Below are 20,992 nucleotides of genomic sequence, written 5' to 3'. Positions count from 1 at the left end.
AATGCTGTCATCCGTTGAAATTTTGGTGACAGTTGGTTGATGCTAACCAAAGAAATAATAATTTTCTGTAGTGGCTTTAAAGATTTAATATGATTTTACTGGACCATTCAAATTAAGTGAAGCAGTTTTTTCAGGTTTTTCCTAATTCTGAATCAAATAAAGAAAGCAAAGCAGTCGCTTCCCACCATTGGACTCGTGCACTCTTGGCAATTTAAGAGATTCATTTTAAGGAAACTTTATGCTCGCTTCAATCTTGACAATTTCCATCCATGTAGCAAAGATATCAGAATCGGTGTACGTTTTATTCTACGTTGGCCAGTGTTGGTGTAAACAAACATGAAATTTGACTCCCCTTACACACTCCCTAAGAGCACAGACATTAAATATGAACCAAGTGACCTCCACAACCTGAAAGCAATGTTAGGACCTGTGGATAAAAATTCAGCGGCACTCTGTCTGCCCAGAAGTGATGTTACTGCTGCTAAATCATGTGGTGAACAATTTTCCAGTTTACGCTTTGAAATTACCAAGTGCTTCGGGGCACTTTTGTGTCTGTTGAAAACGTTTCTGGACACAATTCTCAAATGTTCAATTTGGCAGGCTTTCTTCAGAGAATATTCCACATGGTGTTCATAGATGTCAAAGATGATTACTAGGGAAATTCACATAATTTTCTTAATGATATGAACTTCTGAGTGGAAATTTAAAGCCCTGCCATGAAAATACTAACTCAGGATATACATGTGCAACCTCAGTGTTTATGAGTTAAACCTTAAGTCGACACACACAATCTCTCCACCACTATGTGTTTTCAAATCTTTACACTTTTGTCCATGCATTCCCACCTCCTGAATTAATCGCTCTTTTACTTCTTGAAGCTGAAGCTTGAATCCTCACACCTCCATCCTCTGCTCCCTTTGTTCCTCCCTCATCCTTTCTTTGTCCTGCTCTGCACATCAGTGTGCACACAGGGGATGCAACATCTCTCCCCCTCCCCCTCCTCCTTCCCCACGCTTTACCCTTAACCCTCCTTTTTCCTTCTTGATGGAGCTCAGGCACATGGTATGCCTTAACTGGTGAGTACTCGATCCAATCATGTGTGTGTTCGAGTGATAAACGAAGAGAAAGGAGACGATAAGCATCCATCTCTGCATGTGGGCTCCACACTTATTGCCAAAAGAAAAGGCCACCCGATTTATCTTTAAATACATATAAACGTGTTATGAGGTCAACCGTCCTGCCTGCGTGGTCATCTGCAGCGCAAAGATTCCCCCGGCACACATTGCAATCACATCAGCCCTCCTTTTCTCAGAAACAGTCACTCCATTAATGCTTCCAGTGCCACGTCTCCCGTGGCCTCAGCATGTTAATGCTCACATTCTCCATCAGTCACCCTCTACCACAGGACAGTCCGTCTTAAACCAGAGCCACAGGCAACAGCATGGGGTAGGGAGAAATGATACTATCAGTTTCAACCACAAAAACCCCTCGCTTGAAACACACCCACAACAACGGTCTCACAGTTTCTCCACAATTTACACAATGCAGATTATTTGCATTTTTCCCTTGGAAAAAATGTGGCAAAAAAAACAACAACAAAAAAACAAAAACAAAACTCAGTTGCAGAGATTTTTAATCATATATTTGTTTTCCTTATTTGTATTGTTCATCTGTTTTTGTTCAAGGACTTTTCAACGCAGTGCTGAGAACAAAGAATAATAAAAAAAATAAATAAACAGCCCTGAGATCATTAGGCCAACACATTACCTAGTGTAATGCATTTCATGATTACATAATGCAGAAATGGCACATCACATGCATAATAGATACGTTTTAAAATAGTGCAGTTGCTGAAGACGAGGTTCTTTTTGTAAATGAGGTTTATCTCATTTGCAATCTTCTTTAAAGATTCTGTCTTTTAGCCATCCACTCTTCTCTGTTGTTACTCTCAGGAAAAGTGTGCTCAGCCCTGGGCCTTGTATTTCTTCACTCTCAGCCAGTTTTTGGTGGGTTTACATTCACAGGCAGAATCTAGTTCTACTTCAGTTTTTTTTTTTTGTTTTCCCCCAGATGGTTTCACATTTGGGCCAAGCACCTTCTGATACATGGTGAGATTTCCTAGTGGACTCCATTACAGTGAGCTGGCCAGGTCCTGCTGCAGCAAAGTGTTGCCAAACCATTGCACTTCACAGCTGGTATGATGTTATTTTTCTGAAATTCAGTGACTCGCTTATGCCATGCATGTCCTCTGTTCTGCTTTACAAATAATAAAACGTTAAACTCATCTGTGCAGAGAACATTATTTCAAACTTTAGCCCTTCCTTCATGACAGGTAAAACTCTTGTGCTGTCTCTTTCCAGCTTTCATATCAATAGTATTACCTGCTGTAGGTCCCATGGTGTACTTTTAGGATTTTTGAAGAGTTCTTTAAACGTCTTGCATCCTGCTTTCAGGCTGAACATCATTTGAATGTTGGCAATTGTTATGAAACGTAGTCGCCTCTTAGACTTCCCAAGAGTGGATTGGCTGATTTCAGATTGTTTTGGGATTTCTTTCCATCCCTTCTCAACTGGAAGGGGATATAGCTATTCAATTATAATTACATTGTGTTATTGGTATGGATTCCAATATCCATTCATCCCATGTATGTCAGTAGCTGTGTCTTCCTGCTGGGTTGCAGGGCGACTAGTGCCTATATCTCCAGCAGTCACACCAACCAAATAGATATTTATTCTGCATTAAGTGATCGTTTCTAAACCCATTTTTCCTCAGAGTTTGAATAGAACAAATCACCATCAGCTCATGGTATCATGAGGCCTTGAGTGCTGCAAGCAGGCTCAATGTAATATCTATTACCACAGAAATATTCTTGAAGTCTGACTCATCAAAGAAACTTTGATAAGCCACTTTCTCCTTTTCCTTTTCTTCTGTTGTCTGGATTGTAATCTTTTCTGTCTCACAAAGGCACCAGACTCTGAGATGTCCCTTCCACTGAGAAGGGGATGTTTTTTCCACTCTTTTGCTCAAAAGTTCAAAAAGTTTACAGAGTTTACATCATTAATCTTGCACTTAATGAGATACTTATGTTAAAAGGCGTTTGTGTTGTGACTGAATGGGTCAGTTTCCCTGCAATAATTCAGAACGTTTGCACAAAGCTCACAGGAAAGCTTGCAGACAGCACTTTACTTCAGATAAATATCTTCTACTGCCAAACATAAAACCTTTTTGAAATAAGGCTGATCCAATATAGTATTGATTTTGAAGTTCTTTTTCTTTTTTTTTTTTTTTTTTAAAATATCTGTGGGTTAAATGTACACAGACCACACAAACGTTACTACATTCACCTTGGAATTTGTTTTAAAAAACATGAAACAGGAGCAGACAGGATGGTTTTTATTATATGCGACATGACTGGAGGGATGTCACCTGGGAAGTGCGTTAAGGCAGAGAGAAAATCTGGAAGTAGTAAAAAAAAAAAAAAAAGAGGAGGGAGAACCAGAAAGAAAACTGTGAACATCAGAGGTAGGCGAATCCGACTGGCTTTGGTCGCTCTGACCTCTGAACCCTCTCTCTCTCTCGGCTGCTCCCTTGGAGACGCTTAAAAGTGATTGGTGTGAGGAACCAGAAGACATCTGCCCACCACCTTATTGTCCTGTGGACTCTCCTGGGACACTGTGGTCTCGCTCTAAATGCTGTGGGGTCAGAGGGAAGTGGGGCCCAGCCGGGCTTGACCAGTTGGGGATGAGGTTTCACAGCTTCGGTCTCAAATTTTGTGCGTCTGGGTGTTTGTTGGTGTTCATATGAGGAAGAGAGGGGAACAATTTCCGGGTTGCCACTGTGCTGATACCTATGATGAAGAAGTTTCACTGCTGCTCCACAATAGTAAAATACATTCCTTTCTCCCTATCTCCACATCGAGTTTAAAAACTGTTAAAAAAAAAAGTAAATAAAATAAAAAAAATCCACAATGAGGAAGATGGTTTCTGGGTTTTAAAAATCTCAGAGGAAATTGATCATGTTTAGCTATTAGACATTCATTAGGATGCCTTCCACTGCATTGTTTTTGTTTTATTTGTACTCAGTTTTGTATCCCTGCAAGTATGACTGAAATGAAAGCATTCAGTCCGAAAATTGATTATGAATTAATGTTTTGTGGCGGCCCTACTGCATTCCACACTGGTAAAATATCCAATATTGATGGTCAGAAGCACAAACAAAAGGTAAACTTCCTTTGGTGCATTACGCAGGAGAGGCAGATGCAGAAGCAGCTGACTTATATTGGATTCCAGATTTGTCTCAAAGTGCAGTCATGCATTGAGATTTAGCGTGATTGTAAGTCTGGCACCAAACCTCATCGACCAGGAGCTCTGGGGCTTGTGCTCGATAGTCTTTGTCTAGCCAGGAGGCCACGACTTAATGTGCCGAACAGGAGAACAGAAAGGTGGAAAGAAGAGAGAGAAAGAGAGACCATCAAAGTGCATTGCATTGATCAGCTGCATCTCTGTGGACCGCTAGAAGAAAGCAATCAAACACAAGTTTTTCATGCAAATTACTACAATTTCCACAAGGCACACAGGTATGCAGACAATAGAAGACCAACACAAGGTTTATTATTACTAGAGCTAGTTTATTATCACTGATATTGTCTTTTTTCCCTTAAATCAGTGTTGCACAATGAACCCTAAAACAATACAAACCACTAAAAATGTTTTTTTGTTTGTTTGTTTTTACATTTATACATACACACATACAGTACATACAGTATATGTGGATATGTATAGAGTTTTATAATTTAGACGTGTGACACCCTGGTTTAAGGAGAGTGTAAAAAACAAAAAAAAACTTCATGGAAACATACAGTAGAGATCCCTGACAATGTTCAGAGAACACTGGTTAAAACATCTTGTGTTGACCTGAATCGAACTGTGGGTAAAAAGCAGATACTGGCAGTGACCTCAGCAGACAGACACGCGACAAGACAGACCAACAGCAACAACAACAACAAAAAAAAATCTGCCACACAGACATTTTTATGAATGATGATGAGTTAAATATAAAGACTTGTGTCATTCTCATTCCTTCAGTGAAGTTGATCAGAGAGACAACGTGAAAATGTTTGAAATGCAGTGTATATTTTCTGTGTTCAGTTTGGCACCACGTTTGAACCCTGCAGGACATAGTAAAAAAACAAAACTGCATAGATGAAATGAATGTTTGTTCTTGCAGCCACCATTAATCCCTGTGCAAAGTTTAAGATTACCAAATAACCTAATCTTATAGGTAATAATCCATTTTCTCTAATGACTTCTTACTACTGGAGGTGGAGACAACTACGTAAGAAGTTTCAATCTTACAAATCTAAAGTTTAGTTTGCAACTTAAATGATCATGTTAACCTAATAATTTGTTGAATTTTGTATTTATAACTCTTAGTGAGTACCCTAAGTGCAACGGGTTACAGCAGATCAAATTTCCCTACTCCTACGAGTTATGCTGACAACCTATTGACATAATCTTTTCCCTTTAAGGCATTTTTGAATTCTCTCTTTCCACGTTCGGTTAGCGAGAGTAGCATTGTTCTTTTATTATTTAACAGAAGCCTCGGTATTCAATGTTTTTCACCAGGAGGCTGTTATTGACTTAAACCTTTGATTTTAAATTTAAAGGACAGGTGTTGTGTAGATGGTCACACTTGTTGAGCAAATTCTACCCAGGAGCTCTTTCCTCGTTTCTGAGGCGTAGAGAGTGGCTTTAGCTCACGTTGGTAACATCGATACAACCCAGACATCCTCCTCAAGCAAAGATGGTGGTGAGGGGAGAAGGACACAATGTGTTATTTTTTTTTTAAAAAAAGAAGAAAAAAAAAAGGTAACAAGACTGACAGGACCTCACCCCGAGACAATCATGTGAACAGGATGCCAGATGGGAACAGGATGAGGATAAGGTGATCATCAGGCGCCAATGAGGGGCAAGACAGACTTTGTCAACTGAAAAGGTCACTCAGCCTTTTTTCATCAATACACACCATTAAGACAGATTGACTGACGATGTGAGACAGGACCATCAATTAGTACCATACTGAGATCACAACATTACTTTTGCCATTATTTGGCTGAATATCACAGTGTTACCATCACAAATCCAAAAAGAATTAACAATTTTTTTTTTAAATTGAGCTAAAATAACACATTTGCCTTCTTGTTGTTTTTTTTTAATTCTATATTTTCCATGCAGATCTACTGTAGAGTTTACTTTGCCCACTACCTTTAAATACACTGGATCTATCTGCCTTCGTGAAGGAAGCATAAAAAAATATAATACTGATCTCAAACATTGAAGAACAATTACTGTAAATTACCATCTGACGACAAATTACTTTAGAAAGTCTTGAAGCCCAAGATGAGCCTTAAGCAATGTGTGGTCTTTTGGGTAAAAAAGAAAGTCTCCAAGCAGGTAAATTCATTGGATTTGTTAGCAGTTCACAATCATATCAAGGTCATTTGGCAGCAGTTTGATTAAAGTCAAGGATCTTTCAAGGAAAAGGGGTGATTGAACTGTGTGTGAGCTTTTAGAATTTTTTTTTCTGATTTCACACACATCTGCGCCACTGAGAACAGGATTACTTACAGACGTACATCACCAATTTAGCTAAACTAAGCCTTTCGTCTTTCCTTCTGACTTGATCTGTTTTCGTGTTTAGATGATGCATATTAGGAGAGAGATAGATGCTCAAGGAAAATGAGTTAGAGTCGCATTTCATCACCTTCCTCCAAGCAAAACAAACCCTGTGAATACCCAGCCCACAGCGGTCTATTTATAATGATTTAACGATTATACATCTACTTTTCTAGTAGTTGGTGTGTAAAAAAATAATTAAGCTTTTGATGATTTTCTAAAGCAACTTAATTTTTTTCTCCTTTGCATTCTGAACCTGAATATATTTTGTCCAAGACCCAAAAGAATCTAAGTCGTCATTGTGAATGTCACTGTTTATCACATTATTTTCCAAAGGCTGCTGTATAACCTGATGTGAAAGCATATCCCTCCTTAGGCATGCTGCAGAGGCAGATGAATAAAAATATATATGAACTGACTCATTACTCTCCCAAACTGTTTCTTTTTACTTGAATATCAAACAAAAATAATCATACTTCACAGGAAATCATTTTGACCTGAACATATTGCAGAATTGTGGAAGAAATCAAGTTTGAGTCATAAGAGCAAAGATCAATGATTCCTGAGCATACAATCTCTCACCAAAATTCAAGGTTTGTTAAACAAAGAGGAGAAAAAAAATGCGAACAGACTGTAAAACAGCTTAAACGAGATTAATCTCCACTTTTTACTCAAGGTGTCAGTAAGAGTCACAGGGTCCTCTGTGCTGATGGAGTAACAGCAGCAGTCAGTCTGTGATGACAGCGCTGAGCAACCCATTAAATCAGACGACTTTCTAATGTTATTCGGCAACATGACAGCCTGACCTATCAAAGTCTAATCGCGCAAACATGATCGCCGTTGAACCAAAGACCCGGTGGATCAGGTTAAATAGCATGGCACTCAGACCTGTCACATCCACGAGGGTGGGCAATTTCCTGCAGGAAGAGATTAACCTTCATTTACAACGAGGGGCGGGGAAACGAAGTACAGAAGAGAATCACACTACTCATATCCCTAGTGAAACTACTCCCAACAGAGGTTAAATAAAACACTGATTCTCGCTGCGAGTAGCCCTGGAGGGAAAATATCACATTGGTGGCTAATAAATATACACAGAGGAGACATTCAGCTTCAACATTTGATCGACTATTTTGACAGTTTACTGCATTTTTCTCCCCCTAGCACGTCCAATGTGATATTAACAATTAGGTACAAGAAATATATGCAAGAACATCCGCAGAGAATTAAGTGTATATAATTTAAAAGGCATACAGCTAGAGACGATCTATAATGATTACTGAGATGGTAACCACAAATACAGTACAGAAGTGCTGGTTTGCATAACACGTGAAAATGACTGCAGAAGGGGGGGGGGACTCGTACAACTCTACTTTCCACATTTTTGGAAAATTGTGTTAAGAGAGGAACTTTGTTAGGCTGTTTCGCATTCCGAGTTATGAGGAAAGTTTTTTTTTTTTTTTTTTTAATTTTCCCACTCTTATAAATAATCTGAATTTAGTCAAGTTAAGGTCATAAGTCAGTCTTAGCCAGAGAGGAAAATCAATAAACCAATCGTGTGAAATTGTGTGAGTTGTAAGTGTCACCCATCTTTTTTTTTTCTCTCAGCTTTCTTGGCACAAACACACCACAAGGGAGAGAAAATAAAGTAAAAAAAAAAAAAAAAGTGAAGCACATTCACATCTAGAACTAGAAATGAAGTATGAAGTGTTGACATAGTTAGTGTTTGACATAAAGGTCCTGAAAAGTTCTCCCTCCATTTTGTGCGGCCGTGTATCGTTTTTGTGTTTGTCTATGTACTAAAATTCACTGCTTTACTGTTCATACTCGATAGTTTCTTTTATTAGGACCTGAGAAAAAGGCCAATAACAGGGTTGAGGTAGGTAACCAAAATGCATCTGTGATGACAGAGAGCACTGAGCTGCATAGAGAGGCCCTGTGAGTGTTTAGCTACACAACAATCTCTATATGAATGTTTCATTCAGCCCCGCTCTCTGTCTGAAGCCATCAGAGTCTAGAAAGGCAGGTGATCCTGAAGAGTCTGGAGGGAGACGGCTGAGCAGCTGTGGTGGTTTTGGGCAGAGTTACAGTAGATGAGAAAGACATGGAATATTTTTCATCTACTGGGCACCAGATGTGTAAAAGGCTACCGATTTTTTTTAAAAGAAATTGCCAGGTGATGTAATGCAAAAGATAACAAAACAAAACAAGACAAAAAAGTAATGCAGCAACAAATATTCATAAAAGTGTTAGAGATACACTGCTGTCAATCTGTATTGTGAAAAATACGATTACTTTTTTCTTTTTTGGAAACTCATATTTGGTCTTTTTTTAATATCCAAATCACGTGTGTGATGTTGACAACAGCAGCTAAAAATCCACATTTAGGTTCTAGCTTTGATGAGGGATCAATACCACTCTTTATATGCTATTTATCTACACACACGCAAAAAAAAAAAAAAAAGATTAGTGATTGTGGTGGATAGATTATGTTGATATATGACAACCTCCTCCATCATTTTCTGCCTTTAAGTTAAAATAAGCCAAGTTATATCAAGGTCAGCTAAAACTAGGTACAGCTCCCTTAAACCTTTTCAATTTTATCACTTTACAACCGCAGATTTCTGTAGTTATTGGGATTTTGTGAGCTAAAACAAAACAAAGTTTTGTAGAAATAAAGCTATGCAATGTGCTTTGGGGATGCCTTTGTTAGCAGGAACTAGTCGGAGTTGACAGGAATAAGGCTGACAAGCTTTAACATTCAGTCAGAGTTACAATAGAAATGTCTAAATCAGGAAGTGTTAATGTTTTACAACAATCCAGTCAAAGTCTAATTATAACTCAAAATTTGTAGGAAGATTTTGAAAACTGATGATCAAATCTGGTCTCAATCCACTGAACCCAGGGAACTGAATATTTATGCCCACCGTACTTTTCAGATCTTTCAAAGCAATGTATTATTTTTCCACCACGCCACAAATATACACTATTTTGTCTAGTTGGTTCACATAAAATCCCAATAACTTTGATTGAGGTTTGTAGACGGACCGACAAAGTTAAAATGTTTGAATATTTTGAATAAGGAAGTGTAAATAAGCCAAATCTTGTGTTCTGAGATGCTGTTGCTTCTTTTACTAACCAACAGCATAGAGATCTAGAGTAATTAGCTACACATTTGTTGTTAAAAGTTTTTGCCCGGTTCTGCTGACTCAACTTCTCTGATTGCCAGCTGGACAAAAACGGATGGAGAGATAGATAAAAGAGTAGCATTGATCTTCTCATCTCCAGCAAAAACTTACTAAAATGTAGTCATTAAAGTGTTAACACCAGTAATCATAGAAAAATAATTTCATTTCTTTATTTATTTCTCCATTATCTGTCTGATAGGATTAAATCGATTAAAAACAAAACTATAGAGTATTAATAAAATAGAAGAATATAATAGAAACAGCCTTTATTGTCCCAGAAAGCGACAATAATCACTGCACCACCTGTAGTTGCGTTGATAATATACTGTTTCTGGTTTAGCTTGACAATAAATATCAGATCTTTTTCATCTTCAATACTCGTGAGGATATAAACAGCAACGCAGTGTATCTCTAATGAACTTTTCCTTACACTCAACCTATCGCTATTGACAAATGTGACCTTTAAATAAAAAGGAAGATGGCTCCCAACTTAGCTCACACATATTTTTCAACTCATTGTATACAATGTTGTCTGTCTGTCATCTTGCATGAGGTACCGACACTCTACAAACATCACATTCAGCAACACGGCGGGGAGGGGAGCCAGGACTTCACAACAAGGGGAGAAAAAGAAGGGTCTTCATTATGCAATAAAAAAATAAAAAAAAACTACAACAACAACAGTGACAACATTAACTTTGTTATCTTGAGGTAGAACAGTAATTTCAGCATTTGGAAGTGCTTTATGTTGGATGCTCTTTTGTCCGTTTTTACATCATTAAGAAGGAGAGACGATTGTTGACTTCTGAGGTAGAGCAGCACCTGATGTCGCAGTTACGCAACCAACTGGTTCCTCCAAATTTGTCGAGTGATCGTGAGCACAGGGGAAGGTAAAGTCATTACAGCTTCCCGCAACACATTCATTCCGGCTGAGGTAGGCTTAAATCCACTTGTAAGGTTCACACAGCCAAGTCTAGAACCTGCATGAAGGCCAAAAACTCATAAAAAAAAAAAATGTTGATATTACTGAAATAAAGTCCTGAGACAGAAGATATCGAATCCCTGGAAGAAGGTTGAGGTTTTCTGAGTACGGAGGTGGACTCATTGGTGGTTAAGAGCAGGCAGCGAGTCTTTGACATCCACAGATGCACAGAGATAAGACCAACAACTTATAACCGCTTCGACGAAGGGATGAGAAGGTCAGAATGTGGGTATGCATGTGCATCTCAAAGTCTGGTCTCAGAAAAATGTGAAATAGTCACAAAATCCAGAAAACCTGACTTCTGCACAGCAGAACAAAGCATTTTATATATTTGGGGCTCATCCAGCTAATTGTTTTTATATAGCACCATCCAGCAGACCTTACAACATTCTCTCTTTTTGGGAATGTTTCATGAAATATTATGATTTTGCAGGTTATTTTGTAGGAATATTTTAATGCAAAAATAATAGCGTAAATTACACCTGTGTGCACAAATTGATGCAATTTTGTGACTATTTCAAATTTCCCCAGCGACAGCTCATATAAACATAAAAATACATTTTCAACAAGGACATTCAGGGGTCTCTATTTTCTGTGCTGCCAAACACCATAAAATGAACAAAACATCCCATCAAACCGTCCCAGATCCTCCAGAACCTCTTAACTTACTCATAAAAAATTTCTTTGCACAAAAGGAAAGAATACTTTGAAAAGAAACACTTGTCGACCTGAGTGAGAGAAAAGTCTAAGTGGACACTAAAAGTGTCGAATGTGAATGGGCCTTCATACATGATTAGCCTTGGTCCGGCTGAGCCGCAGCGACTGAAGAGTGCTCCCGAAACGGCGTCTCCCTCTCCTCTACAAACTCATCCAAAGGTATCGTCGACAGCTGGGTGTTGTTCAGAATGTAGGAGTTTGACTGAAAAAAAAAAAAAAAAACAAGCAAACAAGAGATGCAAGTCAAATACCAACATGGCTGTTTAAAAGACCACAATGTTCCCCTTTTAATTCTTTTTTTTTTCACTTTTTCCAGACTGTACCTACTGTTTTACTTTAGCATATTATTTAGCTATAAGATCACAAAGTGATTATGTCTATTTAAGTGCAACATTTACTTATAAAAAGCTCAACTTTAACTCTGTGGACTAAAAAAAAAAAGATTAAGTGTTAAATTAGACTGTTCCTGACAGGTAAAAATTTATTTTGGCTGCTTCACACGTTGCTTACAACACGACAAAAAGATGGATGCATTAGCAGCAACTCCACATTTTTTAAGTATCAACGACACCGTGAACCAGTTCCATCACATATACAAAAACACCAGACTGCTGTCAGGAGGAATCATGACAGAAAACAGTTTCTACAATGGTTGGTAAATAATAAATTAGATGCTAACAGAGATAACAACATATTTAAGAAAAGAATTTGGGTAAGTGACAAAAAAGAAAGTGAGAAATTTGTATTAAAACATTTACTTGGGTTTATTGATCTGTGTGTGAAGTCATTTAAGTTACAGTTTATTTTCTTATCTGTCAAGTTTTTTCACAAAATGTGTATATGTTTAAACCACATACTTAATGTTATTTTTTTTGAAAATGCTTTGTTTTGGAACTTATTACTCTAAATATTAATTAATGACTGACTTTTTAAAAATGTTTCAGTATTTGGAATAATTCATAATTTCATTATTTCAGTTTTTTTTTTCTTCAATGGGAATTGCAGATACATGAAAATGAGCAAAAAACAAAGTAGAGTGCCTGAGTGCCACATCACTTGGAGCTCACCCTCATACTGTTGATGGCCGTGGCTGCATTTTTCACTATTGTAGTGGTAAATGTACCTCAGTTTATTAATAAAACTAAAACAAAACAAATGTAAGACATTTCAAATTTTGGGGGATTCTGGATCTGCACACTAAAACTTTGGGTTGTGTGTTTTCAGTGAAGAGCCGAGACTTCATTCAGTAGGGCTGATTCTTATTCTTACAGAAAAAACGAGAAAAAAAAAAACTAAAACATTGCAAAATCAATTTAAATATTTGTTTAAAGAACCACCACTTTACGTCTGAACCACAGCTCTGTTTGTCAGCACACACCATGCAGGCATCCTGCGTGTTGGGCTGAGTGAAGAGTCTCTCAAGCTCGTTGCTGTCGACCACTTTCTTCCCTGCAGCGCTGCCATTGACCTCCATCTCTCTCCTGGCAGCCCTGTTGAGCCCAGAGGCCCCCTGAGAAGAGGAAGAGGATTCCAGGACTGCGCTGTGCCCTGCCTGGGGGGTGGCCTGAACTGTCTTACACATCATTAGCCTGGAGATTGCACCAACACACACACACACACACACGTATTTATAACACACTTTACTGCTGCATGAACATTAACCCTAGAAAATGCAGGCAGGTTGCTTCCATTGTTTTCACTCATTGCCGGGGATGTTTGCGCTGACCTGCCGCGGTAGCTGAACACGAGGAAGAGCACGCAGAAGACGATGCAAGTCACACCGATGTGGATTCCAATTATGATGCCGGTGGTGGAGGTTTTGCTGTGTTCGTCTTTCACACAGTCACACGAGCCGTCCAGCACTGAAGAAACGCAGAACGTGTTGGTGAGGGAACGGTGAGGTTCACGTAGGAATGATGGGTTAACTTGATGTATTCAGAGAGAAGATGAAGAGGGTCATGTGTGACAGTATGGCGGTTATTCAAACAAAAATAATAAATCACCAGATTTTTCCAGTGCCTCGCGAAGTGAGACGAATCTGGTGGTGGCATTCCCGTCTCCGTGCTGGTTGTATGCAAGCAGCTTTATCTCATAAACCATAGAAGAATCTGAAGAGAGTAAAACAGAAAAAAGGCAAAAAAAAAAAGTAATAATAATCTTTTCAACTTTTAGTCAGAATAAGATATTGTTGAGCTCTTTAACCATATGAATTCAGTTTTAATATTTAGTAATGTAATCCATATTGCTAAGTCTTTCATGGCAGGATAATCATTTTAGATGACAACCTTAATGAGATATGCTAGCATTGGGAACATCATTCTTTATTTAACCTTAAGTATAAGAACTGTGATTGATGATGTTTAATGACTTTATAAAGAATGCATAATGCCACTCTGTGTGTAAAGCCCTCTGCACATTTATTCATAGACTAAAACAGAGCTTACATCACAGGACACCGAACAGGAACCTAAAACTATTCTCAGAAGGAAAGAAAGAATATGTTTCCTAATCTGTAACAAAACGATTAGAGAATTAACATTATTATGGTAAAGAAATGCTTTTTTTGTTGTTTCTCTAAAATGATGTGCTTTATGTTCTCACTTTTATCCTTCTGAGGACATTAGATTACACTGCAGTACTGAGCAGGACATCAACTACCATCATCCTGAAGTGATGGTAGTTACTGCAGCATGAGCCATGAAGGAAATACAGCATTTAAAAATAATAATACAACAACATTTGCCTTGGATAGAATGAGAATCAGGGCATCAGAGCTCTCATTTAGCCAAGATTTAGAAAGTAGAGAGTGTCTGAAATGTACATAAAGCAGCCAAAGTCTCACGAAAAGACATTACAACTTTCAAAAAGCCTGAAGAACCATTACATTTACTGGCTTCTTAAGTCTTGTGCATTAGAAGAGAAAATATAGAGAATTTCCATTTGCTCATCATCCAACTATTTTCTGTAGCAAACATTAAATTGTGCCATTGTTAATACATTTTGGCAAATCATCTCACAATTGTAGCAGGTTAAGAATATCTTAGTTTGAATGCCAACAAAACACAAACCCCCCCACCCCACCCCACCCCCGCATCATAACTTGCAATTGCTGTGCAGCAGTGGGCCTCACCGAGCTGAGTGATGTTGTACTGAGTGATGTTGCGAAGAAAGTGGATGGGACCAACGAACAGTGGTGTGTGTGCTCTCCTGTAGTAGAGTCTGAAGCCTTGATGTGGGCCCATCTTAGAGGGAGAGTCCCACGTTACTTGTACAACGCTGCTGTTCAACACTTTGGTGAAGAGGGAAGGAGGAGCGGGAACTGCAACGCAAAACAACATGTCAGTCAGAAGAACAGCAGCAGGTGGGAGCTGGTTGAAAAAGGATCACCGTAAAACACAGACTAGTCAACGGCATATGGAAAACTAACAAAAATACTTGAATTTCTAGCAACAATGGGGTTGCTTGGTCTTTTAATATTTAGAAAAATAAACCAAATGCAAGTGATCAACAATATGTCAAAATTAGATTGTATTTGTATGCATCATATTTATTATCTCCTATGTTTAATAATCTTTGTAATCAGCTTTTTGATCTGACGTTAACAATTGTCAAATCCGAAGCTAAACCAAACCAGATTAGCAGGCATCATAAATCAGGTCTAAGATACTAAAAGAAGTAATCCCAGGGTAATTGGTCCGATCCTGCTCTCTTGCACGCTGCGGTAAGTGATTTTAATGGTGAGAGATGAGCTTCCTCTGCAAGTCAGACCCACCCTCGCCGTGAGTGCTCTCTGCAACGCTCTCCGAGGGTTTGCTGGCTCCGTGGGATGTGTAAGCCTTGACGTAGAACGTGTAACTGGTGGACGGCTCCAGGTCACGGATGACCTGCTGCAGTGTCACCTTACTGACCGCCTCCTCGTACTCCATTTCCAGCGGGTCTGGAAGGGAGAAGATGGCGGAGAAAGAAGATGCTGTTAGAAGGAGTCGATTTTGAAAGGTTCCAATTTAGGAGATGAACGGCTGGCGAAATGAAAATGTTTTCTATTAGAGAGAAAATAAAAAAATAATATAAAAATGTGATATATAAAATGTATTTATTTTTGTCATTATTGTCCAATTCCTTGATTTTACAGAGGTTCTTCTATGAGTTAATAAGTACTCCAGCTTGGCCCCGTGAGCCTAAAGATTTGATGATGGAGTAAATTGGGTGGAGGGTGGAGTGATGAGTGGATAAATGGGGTAAACGGGAGAGTTGGACAGGTTACAGGATTTTTATTGCTTTTAATTCAGACAGACCCAGCCATAACTGCTATCTACACCCATTCCTCAGTCTGTCGGGCCATTCGATCTGCTGGTAATTACAGCAGATCCTACGGGTTGGTCCTCCCCGGGGCCCTTAATTACCCATCCTAGAGAAATACTGAGGTTACCATCCGATGTGAGTCTCACAGGTTTTGGACGAGTGAAAGTGTGCGTGTCGGTGTGTGAAAGAACCTTACACCTCTCAGTCTTGGCAATGACAAGTGTGTTTGATGATTCAATAACAAATGTGCATAATTTTAAGCCTGAAATCAAAATGTAATTCCACACAAACATCCATACTACGACGCTCTTTTACAATGCATCACTCTCATCTTTAACCCACATAATGAAGTTTTTTTTCTAAAGAATATAAGATAAAGCGGAGTAAGATTAATGGTTGACTTTGACAAGCCTTTCAATCAATATGCACTGAATAGTATGACAAAATACTTGAATAATTATTGGGTTTTCCCGTTTTCATTCTGGTTTTGGAAATTTAAAGTAAGGTCTGAATCGCTGACAACCATCAGATGTCCGATGTTCACCATCACGCATCTCATGGGTCGGCGCAGCGCACGTTTCCGTCCTCCTACGCTTCATGTCGAGCTCTGATCTGAATTAAAATGCCAGTTCAGAAGATCAGACCAGCATAAGTCTCAGATATGAGCATGCAGCAGAAGTTACACCCGGCAGCATCCAGGACTCAAAGAATGACCTTCCAGCTTTGGCACTGCACTCAGTCTTCGCCTTCACTTTGAATGCAAAAATAAAGACAAAACAAGCCAAGTAGGCTTTGGCAAGAGATGCATTCAGACTCAGTTTTATGTATATTTAGTGCTTTTTGTTGAAACGCCTGTGAAGAGAAGATCTCCTCTGCTGAATCTCTTACATATGTTAAGACACATTATATGTTCTTTGTTGTAGCCCAAGGTGCAATTGCCTTCACTGTGCTGAAAATATGCTGCCACATGGGTGCTAAAGCTCATCTGGATTGTTATCAGTGTTTCCCGAATTTGTCTAAAACTACTTAAAGCTCTAAATTTGAAATCAGATCACACAGTAAGTAATAGCTACTCTCAGAGTAAACAGAACTGTCAGCGTGAGCCTAGAGAAAAATAAATACAAAACAAAACAAAAAAAAATCTGGATTTGTCTAGTTTGCATCCTTTCATTGGGGGATTCTCGGTGTCAAATCTTCATGTTGTGAGACTTGGAAAAATATTTCTTAAAACAGCAACAGAGGCGTCAACATACATTTCTAGTTTCAGTCCAGAAGCCCTACCTGATGTCTTGCGAATGTGGAGCACATATCCGATGATGTCCTGAGTGTTCTGGTCGGGCTCCTTCCAGGACACCTGAATGGTGGTGGGGGAGAGGGCCTCGGCCTGCACCTGGGTGGGCTCGCCAGGCAGTCCATCCGCCCACAGCACGGTGAGCCGAGCGCTGGCCTGAGTGGAGCCAGCGTTGTTCTCAGCGATGCACTGGTAGATGGCCTCATCCTCCTGGCTGATGCTGTAGATCGTCAGGGTGCTTTGAGAGCAGTGGAGGCAGCAGGATGAGGAGGAGGAGCGAACAGAGACAAAAAGAGATGGAAGAGTTGAGTTTCTAAAACTGAAAACTAACACCACAGTACTTTCACAAGTATTCAACATTGTGTATTAACTGCTTTCTGTACACGGACTAAATATTCCCACCCTTGAACACTTTGAAATGGTGCAATAACAAATTAATTTTCCAACACAAAGACATGTATACTGGATGTGTCAGAAAAAGCATACATGGTTTAATGAATGCGTGTCATACATTAAAGTTTTTCTATCAGCTTTGCATATTTAGATATTGACATTTTTGTAAAAAAAAAAAAAAAAAAAAAAGATATAACTAAATCAGATTGAATGGAGAACTCGCATAAATAACAGTTTAAGACTTTCCACTGATTACCATTTGGATTTTGATCGGGACATTCTAACATAATATGCTCTATTTTAAAGTTTAAAAAAATGTATCAATCACTTGTCTGGTGTGTTCATTTATTTTTTTATGCTAATATGGGAGAAACTTTTTTTTCCACAGATGCTAGATGTTAAGTATGTACTAATTATGTGAATTCTTGAAGGCAGTTAGTTGGACTGGTTCTCATTTAGGGGCACCAGAGAAAACCGGATCCGAAATCAAATGAATGCCACAGCTTTCTTTTTAATTCTATTTGAAATTCAGTGTTTGAATACATGTATCTTCACCGTAATTAAAAAAGTATAATTGTCATTCTAAGTTAAAATTCAGCACCACTGATGGTAGGTCTAAGACACTAATTCCTAATTAGACACAATGAAGTTTGTGAATGTAAAAAAAAAAAAAAAAAGTAAGTGGTGTATGAATATTTTCACATTTATACATTATTATATCACTATACAGTATATTATACATTTATACTGTATGTTATTTGCAAAACATCAACCTTTTGAACGTTAACTTGCAAACACACTATTTCAGTGTCACAACAGCACAATCGTAGTGTCTGCTGCCTGGTAGCAGCCGTGATAAATAAATGACGTTGGGGTACATGAGGACAAATTTCCAGGTGAGTCAGAACGCGGACCACTGAGGTGTGGACCATTTAAATCTATCATGTTGATGTAACGCCGCCGATGGCAGAAATGTCACCTAACCTTGTGGAATCACTCAGTGTTGGTGTGCATGCGTTCAAGAGTTATGGCACTGTATGTCATGTATGCTGCTCTGCTGGGGGAAAAAAAATGAAAGCACTGTTATATTGTCCTGTGTTATGGGCATTTATTAGGTTAGTGATTACTCTAAAACATGTGAAACAGAGGGAAAAAAATTTGTGGCGGAAACTGTGATACAGCATTGCATGTTAAAAGTGGCTGGTCACAGCACAGCTCAGATGTTCTGAAACAGTGGATAATTTAATAAATGTCCAAAGCTAAAGATGTCTGCATTTAAGCAAATGGACTTAAATCTATTTGCATCATGTCTTGGGGAGAAAGTAGAGGATACAGCATAAAATGTAAATGGGACATTATTTCTGTCAAGCGCACAAAGCCTGGTGCTCTGCTGAGTGAGAGCAAAGAGATTTGTGACACAAATTCCTGCATGACAGACAGCAGAGGAATGCACGGACCGTCCTCACTCATGCAAACCGCATACGTCGTGTCCTGAAACTCCCCTAGGATCCAATACACCCATTTCAGGGTTTCAAAAAATGTAATTTTCCTGCATCAGTAAAACCTTTCATCTGCCTGCGCACACATGTGAATTCATGTACCTATAGATACGGACGCACACACACACGCATATATGCCCCCCACTCTCTACTGCACTGCTGCCACTCACTGCTCTTTGTCCTCGTGGTTCTATCTCTGCTTGGTTGCCTTCCCACTCACATGGCAGATATCTTCTTAAAGAAAACATATAAGGCAGCTTTGTATGCGATTGTGCACGGATATGCACAATATATATTCGCTTATGTGTGGAGGTTTTAAGACAAGAACACACAAACGCATTGAAACATTTTCAACACTATGGAGGTGAGGGTAACCTATGATTTTATACGTTTCTTTTCTCTATTTTAAGCCAAGACTATTTTATTTATTCTTTAATATATGGAAGCACAAGCAGCGACAAGCGAAAGAGTGAGCTATGTAGAAGTGCTATTGAAATAAAGCTGATGTCAAGAACCCCCCCCGACTGTGACATTTTAAAGAGATTAACAGGACTTTTCTTTTTTATTTAGGTTCTGCTGTGCATTAAGTTTAAACAGGAAAAGTGAGTGGCACATGATTTCAACCTCTCAGAGTACGTCCCTAATCTGTCACCTGCTGTTTGTGAGAGCCTGCCAAGCTAAATGTCATCTCCCTTTGATGGACGAGATTCATCCTTGGAGTGTTGAAGCAAAATTTATCAAGACGCCACCAACTTCCACCAAGGAACAGCAAGTAATTTATGGAAAGAACAGCATGTCAGCCTGGAGGGTTAAATTTCAACACCTCCTGGATCCGGAAAATGGGGCATAAGGAAAAAAAAAAAAAGAAAAAAAGTGGCATCTCAGGACTCAATAGTGGTGTATGGTTCAGTTTCTGGGTCAGTACGCAGAATTAAATCATTCCATTTCCTTTTCAAAATAGATGTGCTGGGATACAGCTATGTGCGGCAGAATAGGCTGCGAGGTGGAACAGCCATTATTCCACCCAGCCTGCCAGGTGGATTCAATCTGTATCGTTATCAGGTCAATAAGGTCCAACCAATCTCACCTCTGACCCTGAAGGTGGCTGTACGCCAGGCCTCAGCTTGCCAATCAACCATTATATTTGTGACAGCCTTTCATATTTGCGATGGATAGAGTGTTTGATGGCAGGCAGTCTGACCAGATGCCAGAGAAGCAGGAAAAATAAGGAGGCCCCTCGGGAAGCACCACCGGTGCCACCGGGGCTTGATGGGCCCCCTGTGTGTGCGAAAGGAAGTGGAGGGGGACGAGGGGGGATTTTCTGATTGTTGACAAGGTACAGTAACATTCAAAAGTGTGTGACAAGCCACAGACGTGTGATCATATCCTGCTGAAGTGTAGCTCAGAAGTGGTGTTGAACACTTTGTTACTGTGACATGAAAGTTTAAGTAGAAATGAACAAACGACAAAAATATGTTAGAGTACAAGTTGGTACAATAGTGCGCTTGATTTGTGTCGAGAATCTGGGAATGGCATTACACATGCATGTCAGAAAACTAGTGCTAGTGGCAGACTGTTTATGTTATTGGGGGTAATTTAGACTACCAATAGAAGCCAACATCATTGTATTTGTCTTCACTCCAAAGGAACATGTCAAAAAAAAAATAGAGGGTATGCTGTTTATACCTGCAACCTGCACTACATTTTGTATGTGCAGAGGGCATATTGGATACCAACTCAGGAATGCTGGGTAATTTCCAACTTTCCCAGTTAATATTCAAACTTTGGGGATGTCGTTCTTGTATTCCTAACAGGAAATTCAGAAAATCTGACTTTGTTTTTAGTGGAAAGGAAATGCACCATAATTTAATTTAAAAAAAAAAAAAAAAAAAAAAAAAAAAAAAATTTGGACCCTTTTTTTTTTTTTTTTTGGAAGTTGTTGTTTT

General features: G+C 39.0%; 1 protein-coding gene across 2 annotated transcripts in view; it reads right to left on the bottom strand.

Annotated features, from left to right (window-relative positions):
* Positions 1-5,846: 5,846 nt before the first annotated feature.
* The window catches only part of igdcc3 (immunoglobulin superfamily, DCC subclass, member 3), a 69,991-nt gene continuing 54,845 nt past the window's right edge, over positions 5,847-20,992 (bottom strand). Inside the window, exons 8-14 of one of the 2 annotated variants that reach the window (XM_015031749.1) lie at positions 17,145-17,392; positions 15,334-15,498; positions 14,692-14,880; positions 13,565-13,669; positions 13,288-13,423; positions 12,940-13,150; positions 5,847-11,763 (exon numbers count right to left, since the gene is read on the bottom strand). In XM_015031749.1, coding sequence (XP_014887235.1) covers positions 11,638-11,763; positions 12,940-13,150; positions 13,288-13,423; positions 13,565-13,669; positions 14,692-14,880; positions 15,334-15,498; positions 17,145-17,392 — 1,180 coding nt within the window. In that variant the 3' untranslated portion in view covers positions 5,847-11,637. Of the gene's footprint in view, positions 11,764-12,570; positions 13,151-13,287; positions 13,424-13,564; positions 13,670-14,691; positions 14,881-15,333; positions 15,499-17,144; positions 17,393-20,992 lie in introns of those variants that run through there. The other variant, XM_015031748.1, reaches the window with a different exon arrangement.

This window comes from Poecilia latipinna, unplaced genomic scaffold (genome assembly GCF_001443285.1).
Source record: "Poecilia latipinna isolate Pla-1442-1.1 unplaced genomic scaffold, P_latipinna-1.0 Scaffold216, whole genome shotgun sequence".
Lineage (NCBI taxonomy): Eukaryota > Metazoa > Chordata > Actinopteri > Cyprinodontiformes > Poeciliidae > Poecilia > Poecilia latipinna.
The sequence above is the reverse complement of the archived record's forward strand: the minus strand, read 5'-3'. Positions and strand labels throughout refer to the sequence as shown.